This window comes from Pundamilia nyererei, unplaced genomic scaffold (genome assembly GCF_000239375.1).
Source record: "Pundamilia nyererei isolate P.nyererei 1_Seehausen unplaced genomic scaffold, PunNye1.0 scaffold00455, whole genome shotgun sequence".
Classification (NCBI taxonomy): domain Eukaryota; kingdom Metazoa; phylum Chordata; class Actinopteri; order Cichliformes; family Cichlidae; genus Pundamilia; species Pundamilia nyererei.
This window is the reverse complement of record NW_005187856.1, coordinates 48,504-66,725: the sequence shown is the minus strand read 5'-3', so window position 1 is coordinate 66,725 and position 18,222 is coordinate 48,504. Positions and strand designations below refer to the sequence as shown.

General features: G+C 40.8%; 1 protein-coding gene across 1 annotated transcript in view; it reads left to right on the top strand.

Moving 5' to 3' along the window:
• trappc9 (trafficking protein particle complex subunit 9) overlaps positions 1-18,222 on the top strand; it is a 229,220-nt gene that overhangs the window by 165,214 nt on the left and 45,784 nt on the right. The window contains exon 22 of the mRNA XM_005753708.1: positions 2,715-2,805. Within this exon, the coding sequence (XP_005753765.1) occupies positions 2,715-2,805 (91 nt within the window). The remainder of the gene's footprint in view (positions 1-2,714; positions 2,806-18,222) is intronic.

The window sequence follows — 18,222 nt, the reverse complement described above, 5'->3', positions numbered from 1 at the left end:
TAAAAACATGCTCCCCGTTCACCTTTGACTTCTAGATGAATGCAAAACATAAACATAACATGATGGATCTGTCTTCAGTGCTGTTACCAGCAAATAATGTCTGTTTTTTGACAGCTTTGGTAGTTATTCGAGGATGTTTGTGTAATATCAGCCGCGTGCATCCATCCACATATTTAGTGTATCTACAGAAGCAGCTGTGTTGGCTCTTTAATAATATAGTGGGGAAGTTTAAGCAGTTTTGGTCAATGAGCAAACCGCTGATCTACATAGGTTTGTACTGTAATCCAAATGACTAACAGATCCACTCAGCTGCTGCTTGGGTTTCTTCGGTATATACGATCTAAACTGAAGTAAGATCATTTTCCTGCATTTTAATCAGACTTTCCTCTCTACAGTAGTAAATCTGTTACACACTTGTGGGAACAAAAGGTACACAAAAGGACTACAGTATTGGCCTATAATTACCATTAAGAGCATTTTAAAAGGGGATTCGTCATTGTTGAAAGCCTCAGAGGGTTGTGGGTTTGTGTTAAAACGTCCACTAAATTGCTCATTTCCCCATGATTGACTTTGCAGTTTATTCGACATTAAAGATAACTAGAAGCTGGCAGAAAGAATCTGAATGGGAGAAAAATAAAAATTCATATAAGGAAAAATAAGAAAGGACGAGAGAAATGAAAGCGTGTGGCCTCGTGCTCTGAACTTAGTGTTTTTGTCTGGTGCCTGTACTTGGCCTGTCAGAGTACTACTGTGGAAATATTGTATGTAGACAGAAAAACTGTCACAGAGAGGCACTCAGTGTTGAGTGTTGGCATAGAGAAAAGATATAAAACACTGTATTTCTTACGTGCACAATGAACTTTTTTACGTGTCTTATGTCCCGTCATGGCTGCCCCGCCATGAACCTGGTTCTGCTAGAGGTTTCTTCCTGTTAGAAGGGAGTTTTTCCTCCCCACTGTCGCCACGTGTTTCCTCATAGGGGAGCCATCTGATTCTGAGGTTTTCGTCCCGTTATTGTAGGATCTTTTGTGATTTCGCACTAGATAATTAAAACTGAATTTATTTGAATTAAAAAAGTACTTTAGACCCCATCAACCTTTCTCGTGTTCATATCTAGGACTCTGTTTTTTTTTTTTTTTGTTTTTTTCCTCTTTGTGTCACCTAACACAAATAAATTAATCATTCTTAATTTTCACGCAGATGTGTTATCGGTGCTTCAGACCTATTTCAGAAAACCAAATCTCCTTAGAAAACCCAAGACCCAAGCTGCAGACATTACAAATATCCAGCATTCAATTTCTCGAGGGCCGGTGTCCCCTTTAGGTTTTATATCTCACCCTGGGTCAACACACCTGAATCAAATGACTAAATCATTACCAGGCCTCAGGAGAACTTCAAGACATGTTGAGGGGGTAATTTAGCCATTTAAATCAGCTGTGTTGGATCAAGGACACAACCTGCAGGACACCGACCCTCGAGGCCTGGACTTCGACACCTGACCTCTAGAGCATCTCATTTTGTTACACCCACAATTTTGGAATGTTAGCAACAAGCAAGATATAAACAAATTAAAATCATGGTTCAGCCCAGGTTGGTATTTTCCGAAAGTTGACATGTTATTCCTTACATAAGTCAGCCATCATTGCTAATCAGACTACCAGCTTCACACTTTTTTCTATTGTTATCAATGAAAGTGGCTACAGAGAGACGTGAGAGCAGACACTCTGCAAACACTCCTCATACGTGTAACCACAGGCTAATGTTTGTTTCCACTTTTGTGCGGAAGATATAAAGCTTAATTTAAATGGTTGTGACTTGCTGTAATCTATCAGAATTGTCTTGTGTTTATAGCTTTTTCGCCATCTAATCAAAACTCCAATGATAAAATTCAATTAATGATGTTATAGATGATTATTTTCCTAAGTGTCCATGCACTTGCCTCGTACGAAACCCTGCTTCTTTATACAAATGAATCATTCTTGAAAACTCATGAAACTTTACACGTGTCAGAAACTATTGAAAAAGTGCATATTTTATGGGTCATGGACATGGATGGTTTATATGGGTTCTAGTATTGTTGTTAAAGTATTCAGTATGCACATGTACCACCACAAGACTTAGTTGGAGCCATTCTCTAAACCTAACAGGAAGCCTGCTATTTTGATTTTATCAAGCACTTTTATTGCATTTCTTTTTCAATTTCCTGGTTTATACTTAAACTTTTATATAATTATTTACAGGCACATGATACTCAGTGTGTCTTATCTAAATAGCCTTTAACATTGAGTTAGACGTGCTGCCAAAAGGGAGTCAGTCTTATTACACAAGCATTAGCTGATTTTCACATGTGTTCTTTGACATATGGTATACAGCAGGCACTGAGTGGAAACGGGAAGTGATATCCATTTGTTTGTGCGAAATCCTGCAACATTCCACGTCTGAAGACATACAAGCATACACTGACAAGCACAGAAGTTCAAGGGCCTGTTCATTCCTTTAATTTAATTACATTAGAGTATCTTGGACGTTTCTCCGGCTTCGTTCCTGCCTCAGAATAGCTGTCTGTTAGTTATTGTTGTTATGTTTAGAGTGTGATGTATTTTTATTTAATACCAGGATTTTCCATGTGTAAATATAGAGCAGAGACTCCCGTGCTGATTAATTCCTGAAACTCTCCAAAGCTTTTCCATGCTGCTGTCCTTAACCACGTCCACCCATCTCTGCGTCGCTGTGGAGAAGCCAGCGTTGAGGGAGTCCTCAATCAGCTGGTCCTGGAGCACCTGCAGCTTGCTCCTCTGCAGTGGGGTGAGTCTCTTTTGTGTGCATGCTTGCATTTGTCTTCCTGCGAGATTAATGGTTGTGCTCACACGCCACACCCACAGTTGAATGTTTGTGAACTCGAGCTACTGGAAATGTGCAACATTATGACTAAAGCTCTACGTGGATTTTATTTTACGTCTTTGAGCATGTTTGTCTTCCAGTTACGGTTATTTTGGTGGTTCCACGACCATCTCACACTTGTCAGTTAGTGCTTAAACCTCCAGAACTGGTCTCAAGTCATGTTTTTTATTTGCATTTATAATGGGCCACAAGCTATTTTGGAGAAGTGTAGACAGCAGCTTGGGAAATGTGTGAATCACCGGGGACTCACAGAATTTGTAGGAGCACTTTTCAGTCTCACCATCTGTGATCATCCTCTAAAATCACTTTTGATTTACTGCCGGTGTTTGTTTTCTGAGATTCCTGGCCTCTCTTCGGGCCCTGCCAGCATTTTGATTAGTCAGCTGGGGCTGTCCTCCTTTTGCAAAGAGAAAGCAATCTGCGAAATGAAGCGACACAGCAGATCAAGCATGGAAATGTAAGAATCTGTTGAGACAGAAATGGAGGAATCAGGAGCAACATTCGCTGGATGTTTTGGCATTTGACATGCACTTTCTTCAAATACTTTCCAGAGAAAAGCTGATGTTCTGTTTCATGTGTGCATTCTTATTGCAGACATAACTGTTAATCCCTCATGTCTCCATTTCTGCAAAAGTAGTTATGCAGCTCAGACCCGGGCCTTTGCGAGGATTGCTTGTTGTGAGCCAGATAATTTGCCTCAGCCCATTAGGATGCCTTTATCAGGGTTGCCAAGGCTATCACAGGCTCAATTATGGGTATAGTTCAACGATTTCCCCAATGTCTAAAATCATTAGTCCAGTTGGATGCTTGAAATGTCTTTGCTCTCCAAGCCTCACACTAGTAAAATAGCTGTAGGTGAATGCATCTTTAATTTCAAACATTCTGATTACACTTGTGTTTAATTCCCACAGCGTCTATGGAGAACTGTTTTGTTTGCCTTGCTGTGTTGTCACTATACAAAGGTAACTCGTTCCTGACGTGATAGATGACCAAAGAGCCTAAATGAAGCTCAACGCTTAAGTAACGTATTATGTTAATGCTGTTAATATAGAATCATTCCAGAATTTCAGTCTAATAATTTTACTCTTTTTTTCTTTCTCTCTTTTGGTTTGTGTGACACACTCTTATGTTTTCTAAGATTGATGCAGAAGCTGCTGCAGATATAATTTCACTGTCTGTTAGAAATGGCATGCATAGATTATTACAGCGCTGATGTGAAATGGCTGCATGAGATTTGTGCTGTTTGGAAATCAAATTATTTTCTGCTCCTTAATAGTCTTGATGAGTGCATAAAGAATACACGTTACATCTCAGCATACGTCTCTGAACCATCAGCATGTAATTTTAGCAAATTTAAAGGGTGTTAGCTGTCAATGATAAACATCTCAAAGTGCTTAAGTGTGCCAAAGGAGTCATTTACTTCCCAGTGCCACCCCAGGTCTGTTTTATGGCATTTTCCAGTCACGTGGAACAGTGTTTCCCCCCCCCCTCATTCGTATCACACTCTACAATAAAACAGTTTGTCATTCATATCAGATTCTAGGATTTCCACTTGGCCTCGCTCAAGATGGCAGGCTTCATCTTTGCTTTAACCTTCATTTGTGGATGGCATAGCAAACTGTGTTCACAGACATGAGTGGAAATGTTCCCGAGCCCATGCTGTAAATTCTGTGACAGAATCATTCCTGCTTTCAGCGCGGTGCCGTTTGAAATGTCGTAGAGATCCAGCACAGATTTTTTTAGGCCTTGGCCTTTGTGCACAGAGATTTCTCCAGACTCCTGGAGTCTTTTGATGATTTTAGATGAAGAGAAGATTTAAAGTATTCACTTTTTTATATTCTGGAATGTTTAGACATTGGTGTTTTTGCAGATTGGTGAACCTCTGTCGATATTTACTTTTGAACTCAGGTTCTTTTTATATCCAGTCATCATTGATCTGTTACCAATTTACTCAAGTATTTGCAAAATACTTGAGTATACTATCGAATTGAAAATGAGCTGATATTAAACCTATGTTTTAAAAAAATAAATATAGAAATAGTAATATGTCTCAGTTTAGATTCAGTGTGATTTCTATTGTGGAAAAATAAGGGTTTATGAGATTTGAAAATCATTCTGCCTTTTACATTTTATACAGCATCATAGTTTTGGGAAAATATCTTTTTCCCTTGGCCAAGATCTGCTTCGATAAAAGATGAATAATTACTGCAGGGCGATGCAGATGGGATGTTGAGCCGGGGCAGAGTGTGTGGCTGGACGCGTGGAGAGCCGGGTGGGTTGCTGGCTGCGCAAGAGTAGCAGAGGAAGTGTAGCTGAACCGAGCAGAGAGTCCAGAGTAAATAAATAAAGAGTGACATCCGGAGCAGAGCCTTAGGCCTGGGGAGAGCAATGTGAGCGCTGGATGACAGGGAGGCTGCAGGTCTGATGAACCGGAGGCAAATTAAATTCAGTCGTTTTACTTTTGCAATACTTAGTTCAATAAAACGTTTTTGTCGTAGCAAACTGCCTGTTTCACAGTGCATGCTTTATCTTAGTGTAACTAGTACCATGTTATCCAAAAATTTTCCATAATGATGTTCTTCTACAATAATTCATCTTATTTTCTGATGTGTAATGACAAATGTTCAATCATTTGCAAAACTAAACTGTAATCTTAAAACCTTATATTGCACTGGTAATAAAAAAATTGATGCTTATTCAATAAAGGACTTGTTTGTTGTTCCTGCTGCTGTTGCAGGACTGGGTCAGATGCCCCCAGTGCTCTCAGGCCTGTGGAAAGTCGGCACGTTCAAACTGGATATGAACTCTATTCACCTTACTGTAACCATCTGTTACAGCTGGTGTCCTATTAGTATATCATTAAAACCACTCATCCACAGTTTAGTTAGCATACCTACTCATTTAATGCTGTTGATTGTTCTACTTCTAACAGTGGAGTCCACAGTCTATCATTTTCATTTTCAGTCAACACTTCAAACACATCCAACTTTTTTATTCATGATTCTAGCTGGCTGTTTGCACTGCATTACCTAACAGCTGCTAGTCTTACTTTCTATTAATAATTTACAAATTTGTATTGAGAATTTAATGTTTTCAACTACTTATTCATACTTTTTTTCTCTTGAACTCTTCAGGTCGACTTAATTCTTAAAGTAAATTCTGTTTGTTTGTTTTTCATGTTATTTTTCAGGTACTCCGTCCACCCATCCTCCAGGCAGCGCAGGGCTGTAGTACTAAGTCGAGCTTAACATGTAACCACATTACATCCACTCAGCTGGTGTCAGAAATTTGTCATGTGTCACTATAACTGTATGTCATCATAGCTGTTTGTAGTGAAACACAATATATTAAAAACTTTGTAAATGCTTTTTAGTTACACGTTCTTGGCCTTAAGCTGGAGAAACAGGCATCTCTGCCTGTTCTTAACCAATTATGTGGCATGAGAAACTTGATCCTCTATGATTTGCTTCTATAGAAACCCTATGAATATTTAATCACACAGGTTCAAGAGAACTTGGAAAGTGCCAGAATCAGTTTTATGGCTTTGTGTTTGTTAATAGTCTCATTACTATTATTGATTGGAGAGCAAACAGAGGCCATTAGTAAATGATTCTACCTCAGGGCAGAATCAGCCCCACAGTCCCATCGGCAGACTTGCAATAAGATCATATATGATCAAATTCACTGCGTTATCACAAATATGAAAGTCTTTTTTTTTTAATTAGTAAAACATCGTTTTGTTAGTGCTGAATTTCATTTTGCCGAGGTTCAGAAAAATGGCTCTAATTCACTGAGTGGGCGAGAAATTAAAGCGGATTACTTTTGTGTTTCTGTGGTAAACCTTTGCTGACAACAAAACATCAAGTGAAAAGACATTATGCAATGAACACTAGATTAGAGAGCTGCGCTCGTTTATACTGTTCTGTCTGCCCTAAAATATAGTACGTGGAAAGAGTCGACAACTTTTACATCATCTCCACAAGTTTGATTTCACAGAAGCTATAATTCCTGACCTGCTGCTGTTGGGTTTTTATTTGTTTAAGAGAAGTATGAATATAGTGCTGTGACTTCAGTATACCAGGCGTATTTACAATATAATTTAAGGCCATGTTGTTACAGATGAGGAAAAACCTTTATGACAGATTATATCATAGCTTATTCCTAGAATAGCTGCACTTGGCGCTATACGAGTCTGGATTGGTACGTTTCTCTTTGCCTGAGTTTGAGCCCTAATTAAAAAAAAGTCCTCTGACTTTCGCTGCTCTTCATAGTCCTGTAATTTTCAGCTCCAGCAGTCCGCCAGTCTGTTACAGATCCTGAAAAGCAAGTCTAAACTATATATGTTGACCGTGGATTTGGAAGCACTGTTGAAATTGTGACACGGCTTCACAAACAGTCTAAATGTCAGCAGGGCAGTCTTGGAGATTCTCAGCTATTGTTTTTCACAAGGCTGCTGGCTGACTGGTTTAATTATCTGTGACAACATTTTATTGCACTCCCAAAACCCATAAGGAGTACTTGTCATCCTTAGAATTGGAGGGAGGACGTTTGATGGGAGGCTGTTAGATCACATTTTTCAGAGGAAAGATTTTACTCAGCACAAATCACACCCCACTTTTTAAAATCTCCTTTCTAATACTGTGTGTAATAAACAGGACATAGCTGAGCTGAGAAAGCAGGGAATTGAATTTGGTGCTGCCAAAACGGACAAGAAGTTTACGTGAACATGCCCAGATTTTCAACAAAAATGACTTCAGAGAACGATTTTGTCTCATTGCTGACCAAAAGCTTATCAAAATTCTTTCATAGTAGTTAAAAAAAATACTGTGGCGTTTTCGTTTAAATGAACAAAGTCACACTTGCATATGAAAACAGCATGTGAATTGGTGCTGTGCTGCATTTTAAACATGTAGGATTTTTCCCGAACATAAACGTGTTCAGAGAGGGTCCGGAGCACGTGTGACCCTAAACTGGAAAAGCAGAAGAAACTTCACGGATGGATGAATACAAATGTTCATATTTACTGAAAGTAGAAGCATTTGAACAGTTTAACACGCCCGTAGTGACTTTAACACGAAACCAACCCGCCACACAGGCCCTTCATAGTTACACAGCCGGCCATTCTGTAAAGCCTCATTGATTATAGCATCTCAGCTGTCAGTTTGATTAAAGGTAAAGTGGTGCAACTTGTGATGGGAGTCAGCTTAATGGAGTGTTGTTAAATAAACATTGACCTGGCCAATCAAGATAAGATACCTTTATTAGTCATGTGCAGACTGTTCTCAAACTGATCTCCCTGTTGGAGCTCAGTCTGGGGGGAGTTATTTTTTTCTCCTCATCTTTCCTCATGTTGTGCAGTTTCCATTACTATACCTCTCTGACCTGTCTTCCCCATGTGATGTTTTTGTGTAATGCATGTATGGTCGGAGGGTAAGATGGCGCCGCCATTGCGTGCAATAGGTCAGCAGCCTTAACATGAAATTTCCCCTTGTGGGACTAATAAAGGTATCTTATCAAGACGGAGCTGTGTGAGGCTGTGACACCAGCTGGGTGGATGATGATACTGTACACAGAGGGGGCAGCAGGTTTATATCAGACAAGAAGGACCCTGACATGTGTAGGATGGGACTGATAGTTTAATTGATCTGTAAGCAATCATCTCTGTACTTTGTAAATGAGAGCACATGTTATACACACATGTGTCAAGTCAGTTGCAAAAGCTATTTACTGTTATCCTATTCCTGGATAAAAATCTGACTCCAAAATTTTGAAGTTGAATTATGTAGTTATAGACAGTTGATGATTTTCAGCATTCGGTGTGTTGAGCGTTGTTACCGTGCAGCGACGTGGAAAACTCGGAGCCTGAGCGCGGACTTTGTACCCGTTCCTCCCCCCACCTCACTACGCCACCAGGAAACCATTTCAGTGGAATACAAATGCAGCCATGAATGGAAAGACAAATGTTTAGTCTAGCAGAGGGATGGAAAGCGAATGGTGGAGGCCACGCTGTAAAAGGCGAAGAAATAATTTAATAAGACAGCACTTCTGAAACGACTCACACTCCTTTTTTCTCCCCCCGGTACCCTCCGCATCCACACATTTGGAGCAGTCACAGGCGGTGGCTTTTCAACACACACGGGGGTGGGGGTGTGGGGTGGGGGGGGGATGCCTCATGGAATAATGTGGCTTTAAGCGATTGTCAGAAGCTCATCTGCCGTAAGTGCTGCAGGTTTGACAAATGATGCTGCCAAACAGCCCAGACTCACCTAACGCTGAAGTCCTGTTGCAGTGACGATGATTGGAGGAGCTGACCTGAGAGAGAGGAAAGAGGCAAATGCATGCATGACTAAAATGAAAGCGAAGTGCTCTGACTGCACCTGTAGCTGCTAATATGTCGCATCTGTGAGCACATCAATTTCAGGCTCCTCTGCGGTTTTCAGCACAGCAGTTATGGGGCCGGTGGGAGATGGCAGAAAACCTTCAGTCTGTGACAAGTTCCTAGAAATGCAAACACATCTACTGGGTGTTGGGCACATCTCTGTTTTTATTTCAGATATAACTGAACCTCGTGTGCAAACTTGTGCACCATGATTAGGTTTAGATCTAGTTAAACATCTGCCCTTCTTTTATGTTTATGTAATATATATTACTATGTAAATGCTTATAATAAACGCGGCTAAAGTTTCAAAAAGCGAGTTAATCATAAGTCATCTGTATGAACCAGAAGCTCAAATTTCAGACTGCTCTAATTTTTTTTCCAGTCTGGCTGTGGATGATGCCATTGACAGCAGATCTCCCTATATGGTTATCTCAGGCACACAGCTCCAGCTGTGACCACAGACAACCACACTACCTGCTTTTTAAACTTTCAATTCCTGGGGGGCAGTGAATTAGGAGAAAGTTGGTTTGGAGGTAAAGTGAGGAGAGATAAAAGAGCCTGTTTCTGACAATGAATGAACTGAGGGGCTGCACTAAGATGAAGTATAAGAAAAATAAGGATTATTTTGAACTGTCACTCATTGGAAAGCTATTCTAGTTAAACCTTTTAAATGTGTTTGCTTGAAAGGCAAACGTTTTGCTTGTTTGTAACCTAATACGCAAGAAAACAGAAATTTCATGTAAATGATAAATATTTTAATAATAATACGACTTTACATTATTTAACTGAAGACTTTCCCCAAAGTGGCCCACTATGCAGCATCTATCCATCCTCTTCCACTTATCCAATTCAGGGTCACAGGGGGGCTGGAGCTCCCAGTTACCATAGCTACGCAGGGCTAACACACAAAGACAGACAACCATTCAACTCATATTCACACATATTAACTGGTAGAATCACCAGTTAAGCAATACACAAGCCCAATACTAAATAGATCAAAATGTTATATTTTTGTATCTCCTTGAATGGATTTTCGATCTACCAGTGCAGGTCAAATAAAGAAAGTGGTAACAGTAAAACGGCACAGACGCGATCATATTTGGTGCACAAAAAGTCCTACGACAGAGTACCTTGAGAAGTTGTCTCTTGACATAGGCACAAATTTTGAAATGTGGTGGCACGGTGCCGTAGTGGTTAGCACTATTACCGCACTGGCTGCAGCCACTCTGTGTGGATTTTCCACATTCTCCCCGAGCTTTCCCCTGGGCTTCCTCCAGCTATTTTGGCATCCTCCCACAGTCCACCTGTTATATTAATGGGTAATTCTAAATAAGCCATTAATGTGAGGTAGTTTAAGTGTTTGAGGTGTGTGGAATAAAGTGCTGTATGATTGTGACATTGCTATATAAAAACAAGCACGTTACCTTTTCACCTACAAGCACAGACACCCACAACATAACTAAATGATCTAAAATAAATCCAGCCATCCATTCTCTTCCGCTTGTACTGATCAGGGTCACTATCTCAGCTTCCATACTGTGAAGGCATGGAATATCAACAGTATGTAAAGGTTAAATGACTCAGTCTTACATGATGAACATGCCCTGTTCTGCATCTAATACTCATACAGTTACTTGATTAACTGATTCAGGGATGCTTCCACCTTTTTTTCCACTATCACAGGCTGTTTAGAGTTTACAAGTTAGCAATATGCTTACTTGCTTTACTTACTGCTGTCAGAAATGTATAAAGCATTTTTTGCTCTATATTAAACTACATCAAATCTTGACTGCATTAGTACTTACTAGCATGAAGTCGTGTTTGTCTCTGGTTGTTTTTATTCTGTTACATTTTACTTAAAATTGCTAGAATCCAAAGTTGAATGAAGGGCAGCAGCGCTAGACGGCTTCACAAATCATAATCAGCCTGTTGCATTCTGGCTAACACACACACACACACACACTATGTTTTGAGCATGCAAAAAGAATACATGGAATACAAGCTTAGTGCTTCGATTTTAATTCTAATAATTAATTTTAATTGACTCAGCAAATGGTTTATTACAGTCACACAACTGAAAAGACTGGAAAAAGTATTCAATGTGAAACAGAGGAATTAATCACATACTCACATGGGTGTTCCTCCCTTCAAAGTTTAGTATTTTTTACTTGATGAATAAGTTAATCAGTTAAACTGCCGTACAAATTAGCATCAATTAATGTTTTTGGACAAACAAGCGTGTAATGAATGTACTGTGTTGGTCTTTAGCCTGATGTGTTTTGCGTTTAGAAAATCATTAAAAGTTATAATTACATGAAATAATCGAGAATAAAGACTTGTTGGAGGAATTTGTATTTGTAGTTGTTTAGAGCTGTTCAGTTGTTGGATTTTTCTGCAGCAGCAGAAAAGGAAGGCGAGTAAGTTGTAGCCGGTGTGACGTCAGCCACTTGTTAGTGAACATTACTTATCCTGTGACTCAGGAGGTAGAATCTGCTGATCCAAAGCTTGGTGGTTTGATACCTGGTTCCTTGGTCCATATGTTAAAGTGTCCTTTGGCAGGATGCAATACTGAACCCCAGCTGCCTCTGATGCATTCATCAGAGTGTGAGTTCTTAAAGGTACACAGTAAAGCTCTGTATTAATGTGCCTATGAATGAATGGGTATGGCTTACTGGAAAAACTTTTCAAAAATGAGATTTTAATCTGTAAACCTTCAGGAAAATCTACTCGTATTCTTCTATATCTGCTAGGACATAAACACAAACACACACCTTACCAGCCTCCATCTACTGGAGTGCAAGTAGCCTTAAATTTGCTGCAGGTGTGGCCCATTTGGCTGACTGATGGGTGCTGTGAGGAGGACTGAGTTGGCAGAGCCTGATTTATCTGCTTGTTTCTTTTTTAGCTCTGTCAGTCAGCCATCCTAAAGATCTCCAATTGAAGCCAGAGAGAGATATGGGACCATTCACACTTCTTTTGCAAGTCTCCTGGCTAGTCTGCGTGATTTACAGAGGCAGCCCTGACTCAGGTGGACTAAGATGGATGTGTGGATGGAAACAAAGAGAGTCATATTTGCAGTGGAGGGGAAATCACGGGGTAGCTTAACAGGAAAGGCTTCAACTGATTCTTCTTCCCGGTTAGCCTGAGCAAGGGGATCTGACAGGAAGAGTCAGTTGCTTTTCAGCTCATTATTTAACCCATTATGAACGTGAATAATGATTTCTGTGCATTGTGTCATGTAGGATTACCATAACACAACACTGAGTAACAAAGCATTGTTAATACATTTTTACCACATTAGGAGGAGGCATGAAAGGATCATTTGTTCTACTTTGGCTGAAATCGCCAGTCTTATCCTATCACCCTGGTAGCTTTAATGTGGAAATGAGAGCAAAGCGTAAACCAGCCCACTCTGCGATTCCCTATCTAGCCTTTCCTTTTTCTCTCCGGCCCTGTATGGATCCACAGTTAGCACATTTAACGGGCTTGGAGCGTCTGTTTATGGGGTATTTATCATGGCTACAGAACAATCCGGGCTGTCAGTGCGTCAGTTTGGGTGAGCGGTGGAAATAAATCAAAACTCCCCCGGCTTGCCCCAGATAGCACACTACACACTCGCCCATTCATTTAGACTGCTGGGATGGGAGGAAAGAGTAGGAGAAATAAAAGTTTAGTAAAATTATATAGATGCAGCTAAAGTAAAGGTTTGAATTGAAGTTGTGGAGATCAATTTGGGGAGGTTTCGTCACAGTGTCCAGAAAAAACGTGCTCCATTTGAGCTCATTATTTGTGTTGTATAATTGTAACTATCCAGTGTTTCTTCTGCATCAGCTTAGTTCTCACTGTTTTCCAAATGTATTTTCGGCCTAAACCTATTTCTCTTTCCCAGTCTTATATCAAATAAAACCACCTCCCTTATTGATTTCTTTAGAGGAAACAAGAGTATCCCCAACGGCTGTCTTTTCATTCCTCAAAGACAGATTACCTGACATTTCTAAATGCAACCAAGTCCAACCAATGTTCCTACACTTATTTCTGCTAAAAGGAGGAACGTTGTAGCACAGTTACCAAACTTTCCTCCATAAACCTTTAACTGTGGGAAATACTAACAAACATCTGATTGTGTGTCTTTAATGGAGACATACTTTTACTTGGGTCAATACAGAGTTAGTTAACTTTGATTTCGGGCAGTTTCTTTCACAAACTAGGTAGCAGCTTATCTTGTAGCCAGTGCTTGACTGCAGACCTTTTTCTGCTCGCTTGTGATGCTGAACCAAGGTGCTCGGTGTATCGAAAATAATGTGTAGCTTGAAATAGACACACTGATAAGCCTGGAGAGTTGAAATCATTTTCATGAGAATAAGAGGATGGATGGAAGTTAAGAACTACTTTAAAGTTAAAAGTACAATGTGTAAAAGCTCTACACTCGTACCCCTCCAAATTCACGTGCGTATTGTAATCCAAGCTACTGTGGCTACTGCAGGGCAAACAAACAGTAGCCTTTCATCTGTAATGAGTGTAGGCTGTCAGTCCACTGTTTACCTCAGCTGCCAATACGTGTCCTCGTCTATTTCCCCTGGTTGGCTGTAAAGCCTTGAAAGGAGTCTTCTGTCTGATGACAGCAATACTGAGATGAGCTGCAGATGATATCCTGGGCTTTTTTTTGTTGTTTTTTTTGTCCCATTTGGATCTTTAGCCATCAGAATTGTTGTCTTAAGGCCAAGAAAGATGCCAAGTGGATCATCATGGCCTTGCCATATTGGACCATTTGATTGACCTTTATTATAATTATGTATTTATTTTTATTTTCGGTTGCTACAAACGGGACAGACATGACTGGGGGATAGGACAGGGAGAAAGAATGAAAGAAAGAGAGGGAGAGAAAGAAAAACAGAGGGGGGAAGAGACGGTGAGAAGGGGGGGAAGAAAGAAGGAAAAACAAACAAAACACCTGGATCACCTGTATGGAGAAAAAAAACAGAAGAGAAAACAAACAAAAAATAGCAACATAATAAATACAGCACCATCACAATAAACTAGCTAGCAGTAGATAACAGTAGATACTAAATATTAAACACTATTGTGCAGCACGCAAGATACAGCGCACAATATGCTTTAAGGCAGCAGCCAAGAAAGGTGTAGTCCGCGTCTGTGAACACCCGTGTGTACACCTGTGTGCACACCTGTGTGGATCAGCATGCTTGTATTCCAAAGGTTTCTCCATGTAACGATCTGCTAGGGAGTGTGGGGAGCCACAGCCCCGTCCGCCAGGGTATGAAGCAGGTATGGAGGAGATCCAGGTCCCAGACATCCAGAGGCCCCAGAGTACGAGGACCCGAGGAGGACCACCAAAGGGGAGGAACCGTGCCACCCTCCTGGGAAGAGCTGAGTAGAGCCCCAAACGAGAGGTCACCCAGCAGCTACGGAGCAGAGGCCAGAGGGGGTTGCAGTGGCGTGCCCGCGGGCTCTGCCGGCAGCCAGCTGTGCCAGAGAGGACCGAGCTTCAGGCCCAGAGGCCAGAGGCTTGAGGGCACCCCACCCCCCGGAAGGGGCCCAGCCGGGCCACAGGCGCCAGGCCCCGCCAATCAGCCACCAGGAGTTAGCCGGTACATACATGAGCGCCCAGCCCCAGTCGACAAGAACCACCAACACACCAACGTCTGAGGGCATCAGTCACCGGCAGGGAGTGTGGTGAGGGGAGATAGGCCTCTGTACTTTAGAGGGCCTGAGATGTACCCAGAGAGGTTGAGTCTAAGACCCAACCTGACATATAGACACAGACGAACAGGCGCACGCGGACACAGACGTGCATTCCCACCCCATATGCACAACCAAATACTCGGCACTCACCCAACGTGTAGACAGACACAATTAGACACTGCACAGACAGTCACACTCCCCAAACATACTCTATATCCCAGTTACAGGTACCCCCGCCCCCAGAGGGGCAAGCCGCACCTAAACCCAGGAGATGTAACCCTTCTCTCTGGGGTGGAGGCAAGCGGGCCACCTCCTTATCTGCAGTAGCAGGGAGGCCCCGCATCCCAGACCATATCCTGGGCTTTTCTATTACTAAGAACTGGTGTTTTTGCTGCTCTTTAAAGCGAATCTGTCATTATTGGACTGGGATACTCAGCAAATACACTCTATGTACAGTCTCTATTTTTAGAGACTCTTACTCTATTTTCTTTTCTTTTTAGGACATTTGAGCCTAACATTAGCTGGCAGAATGAATGCTTGTTTAGCTTGTTTGTTGTTAGGTGTCCAGAGATGGGAGGGTCACAATACTGGGAATAAATACGCATGTGTATGCACATTTTCACTTGTTAGCGCCCTGACTTCAGTTCAGGAGTGGAGTCTTACGGTGAGGAGGAAGAAGACGATGAGGTGAAAATCAGGAGGAGAGAGAGCAGTGATGGAGGAAGCAAAAGACATTAGGTGAATATGATAATGAAAAAATAGACATGTACAGATATTAAATGGTAATATATAGTTTGAAAGAGCCATTTGTGATCTTTAAATGAAGAGTAGCTTATAAGGTGTATATATGTGGCTCATAAAACATGATTAGGTGGAACCACGATGCCCATCTTGTATTCAAGAGGAACATGGCAGCTTCCACAAACCGGCACTTGCTCTTATGTATTTGAAATGGATTATTTTAAGTTTATGCAAACACATCAATTTATTTGAAAATTACACTCTAGTCAGTGTGTGTTTAAGAGTACAACACTTTTCAATTAAATTACCTTTAAAAAAGTCTTGATTGCACCTTTAAAGATCGTAAATTCAATTAGATTCATATTAAAAGGTAAATTTATCCAGTTTAAAATCAATCGTAACTATTCAGTTACTGTTTGATTTAAAGGTTGGATCATTTAATTATTATTATAGTTGATTTTGTTCTCTGTATTATTTTTACTTTAGTTGTGTGTCTGTAAGGAAAAACATCCAATACAAGTCATTTACACCAAGTCTGTCCAGTTAGGAATCATCATTTTCACTTGTTTTGGTGCAAATCAAAGTGACAACAATCAGCAGAGAGAAACTACGGGTATCTATATAATTTATATCATAAATACCATCTGAAGTATTTTAATCACTGTGGCACCGAGTCATCTCTTCCGTGCATGAGCCATGTTTGCACATTGAGCACCCTGGATAATAAAGACTTTAGTTTGATGGTCGCTTTGAATGTTATGTATAGAGCACGTGTGTGTTTGTCAGTAAAATTAGAGAGGAATAAACTATGAGATGATTGCATATAATAAGCAGTTTATATATAGGGTATTAATTGCATTGACTGAGCTATACTAACAATCTCACAATATGTCTTTTTCTTATTTAAAGGCATTGAATATATTAATAATCTGATATGAAATTCTGTCTCGATATATATCGAGAAACTGTTTCGCCTGCTTTTTGGTGATGTGGCCGCCTCGGACTCGGAGTTTGCTGGGTTCGAGCTGGGCCCAGTGCACAAGCATTTTTGTCTTTAAACATAATTCTTGGACATGTGCCCAGCCCGCCGTTCTTTTTGGCGACGGTGGTAGACGACATAGCCCGTCAGTGAGAGAGAAGTCGCTCTACTGCATCATCTGTCACTATCGATCCTCCTCATTGATGCTCTGATGCCACAGAGATGTAATCAGATCTTTTCTCACATGAATGGAGTAGCTTTGCTTTTTTCCCCTCCTGATTTCAGTCTGTGGATGCCTCAGATCTGTTTCAAAAATTAAATGAATAATGGAAGCTGGGGTCTTTGTGTGTGACATTTGCATGTTCTCCCTGTGATTGGATGGGATCTCTCTGGGTATCTTAGTCTTCTTCACACAGTTCTAAGACATTTATTTATTATATTTGTTTATTTTAAATTAGCTGGAGGCGTGAGCGTGAATAAGTGTTAATTTAATTTGATACCAGTACCTCATTCCTTCTGTGTTTGCTTTGTCTGCCATTGCTGAAAGGATCTCAAGTCCCACCTCTGCCAGTTTATACCTTCTGCTCTCACACAGTATGGATTTTCCTTTCCTTGGATAAGGCTGCTAGGAAGCAGTTCATCTATCATGTTTCATTGAGGCTCATCAGATGTTGGTCAGGGATCCACAGGAACAGCAGCGCTGTGGATCCGTGTAACTGAAACTTTTTAGAATGTAATGGACTGATCCAGCTCACACCACTGACAGGTTTCTGGCCCTGACACGTACCGGCCGTGGCTGTAACCGAACACCTGCTGAGAACCGCTGAGCATACTGTTATCCTGTCATTGCCCTCTGACCTGGAATGCAAACTGTATCTTCCAGAGCAAGCAGTGTGTGTGCACAGAGCTTGCAGCTTGCAAAAATGATGTGCCTGGGTGACAGCATATTATGAGGAGACTTGGAGGGCTGTACAACATCACTGCAGCACCCTACTTTGCTCGGAAAGCACAGGTAGTCCATTTTTGTAAACAATTGAAAAGATCGTAGCATCACATAATCTCACTTTCCCTTTCTTTTAATTTGCCCTTTAAAACTCTTTTCTTCGGTCTCATACACCCCGACATACAAATCCAAAACACTTTGACACTGAGTTGAAACGCTAATGTTGCTACCTCTGATAATGCCGCTGCTATGGCTGGTTAATGTTTGCTAAGATAAATGCTTCGTAGCACACGAGATCAATTAAAAAGGTAGTGCAGACTACGTGATTAATCATTCTGAAAGACGGACAAGAGTGTTGCCTTTCCACATAACTGCTATCATTGGCTGTTGGCCTAATTGTCACTAATTAATAGCTTTCATAGCTGTCAGGAAGGACACATCAAGACAATTCACAATAGAATGTTAATAAAGTCTAAATGTCCCAGTAGGAAGCAGCTAATTGATACAAACATCTGAACAGCTTAGTGTTTGATTCAAATTGAACTGACCCCATTAAAAATGATTAACTAAGGCAGCTGA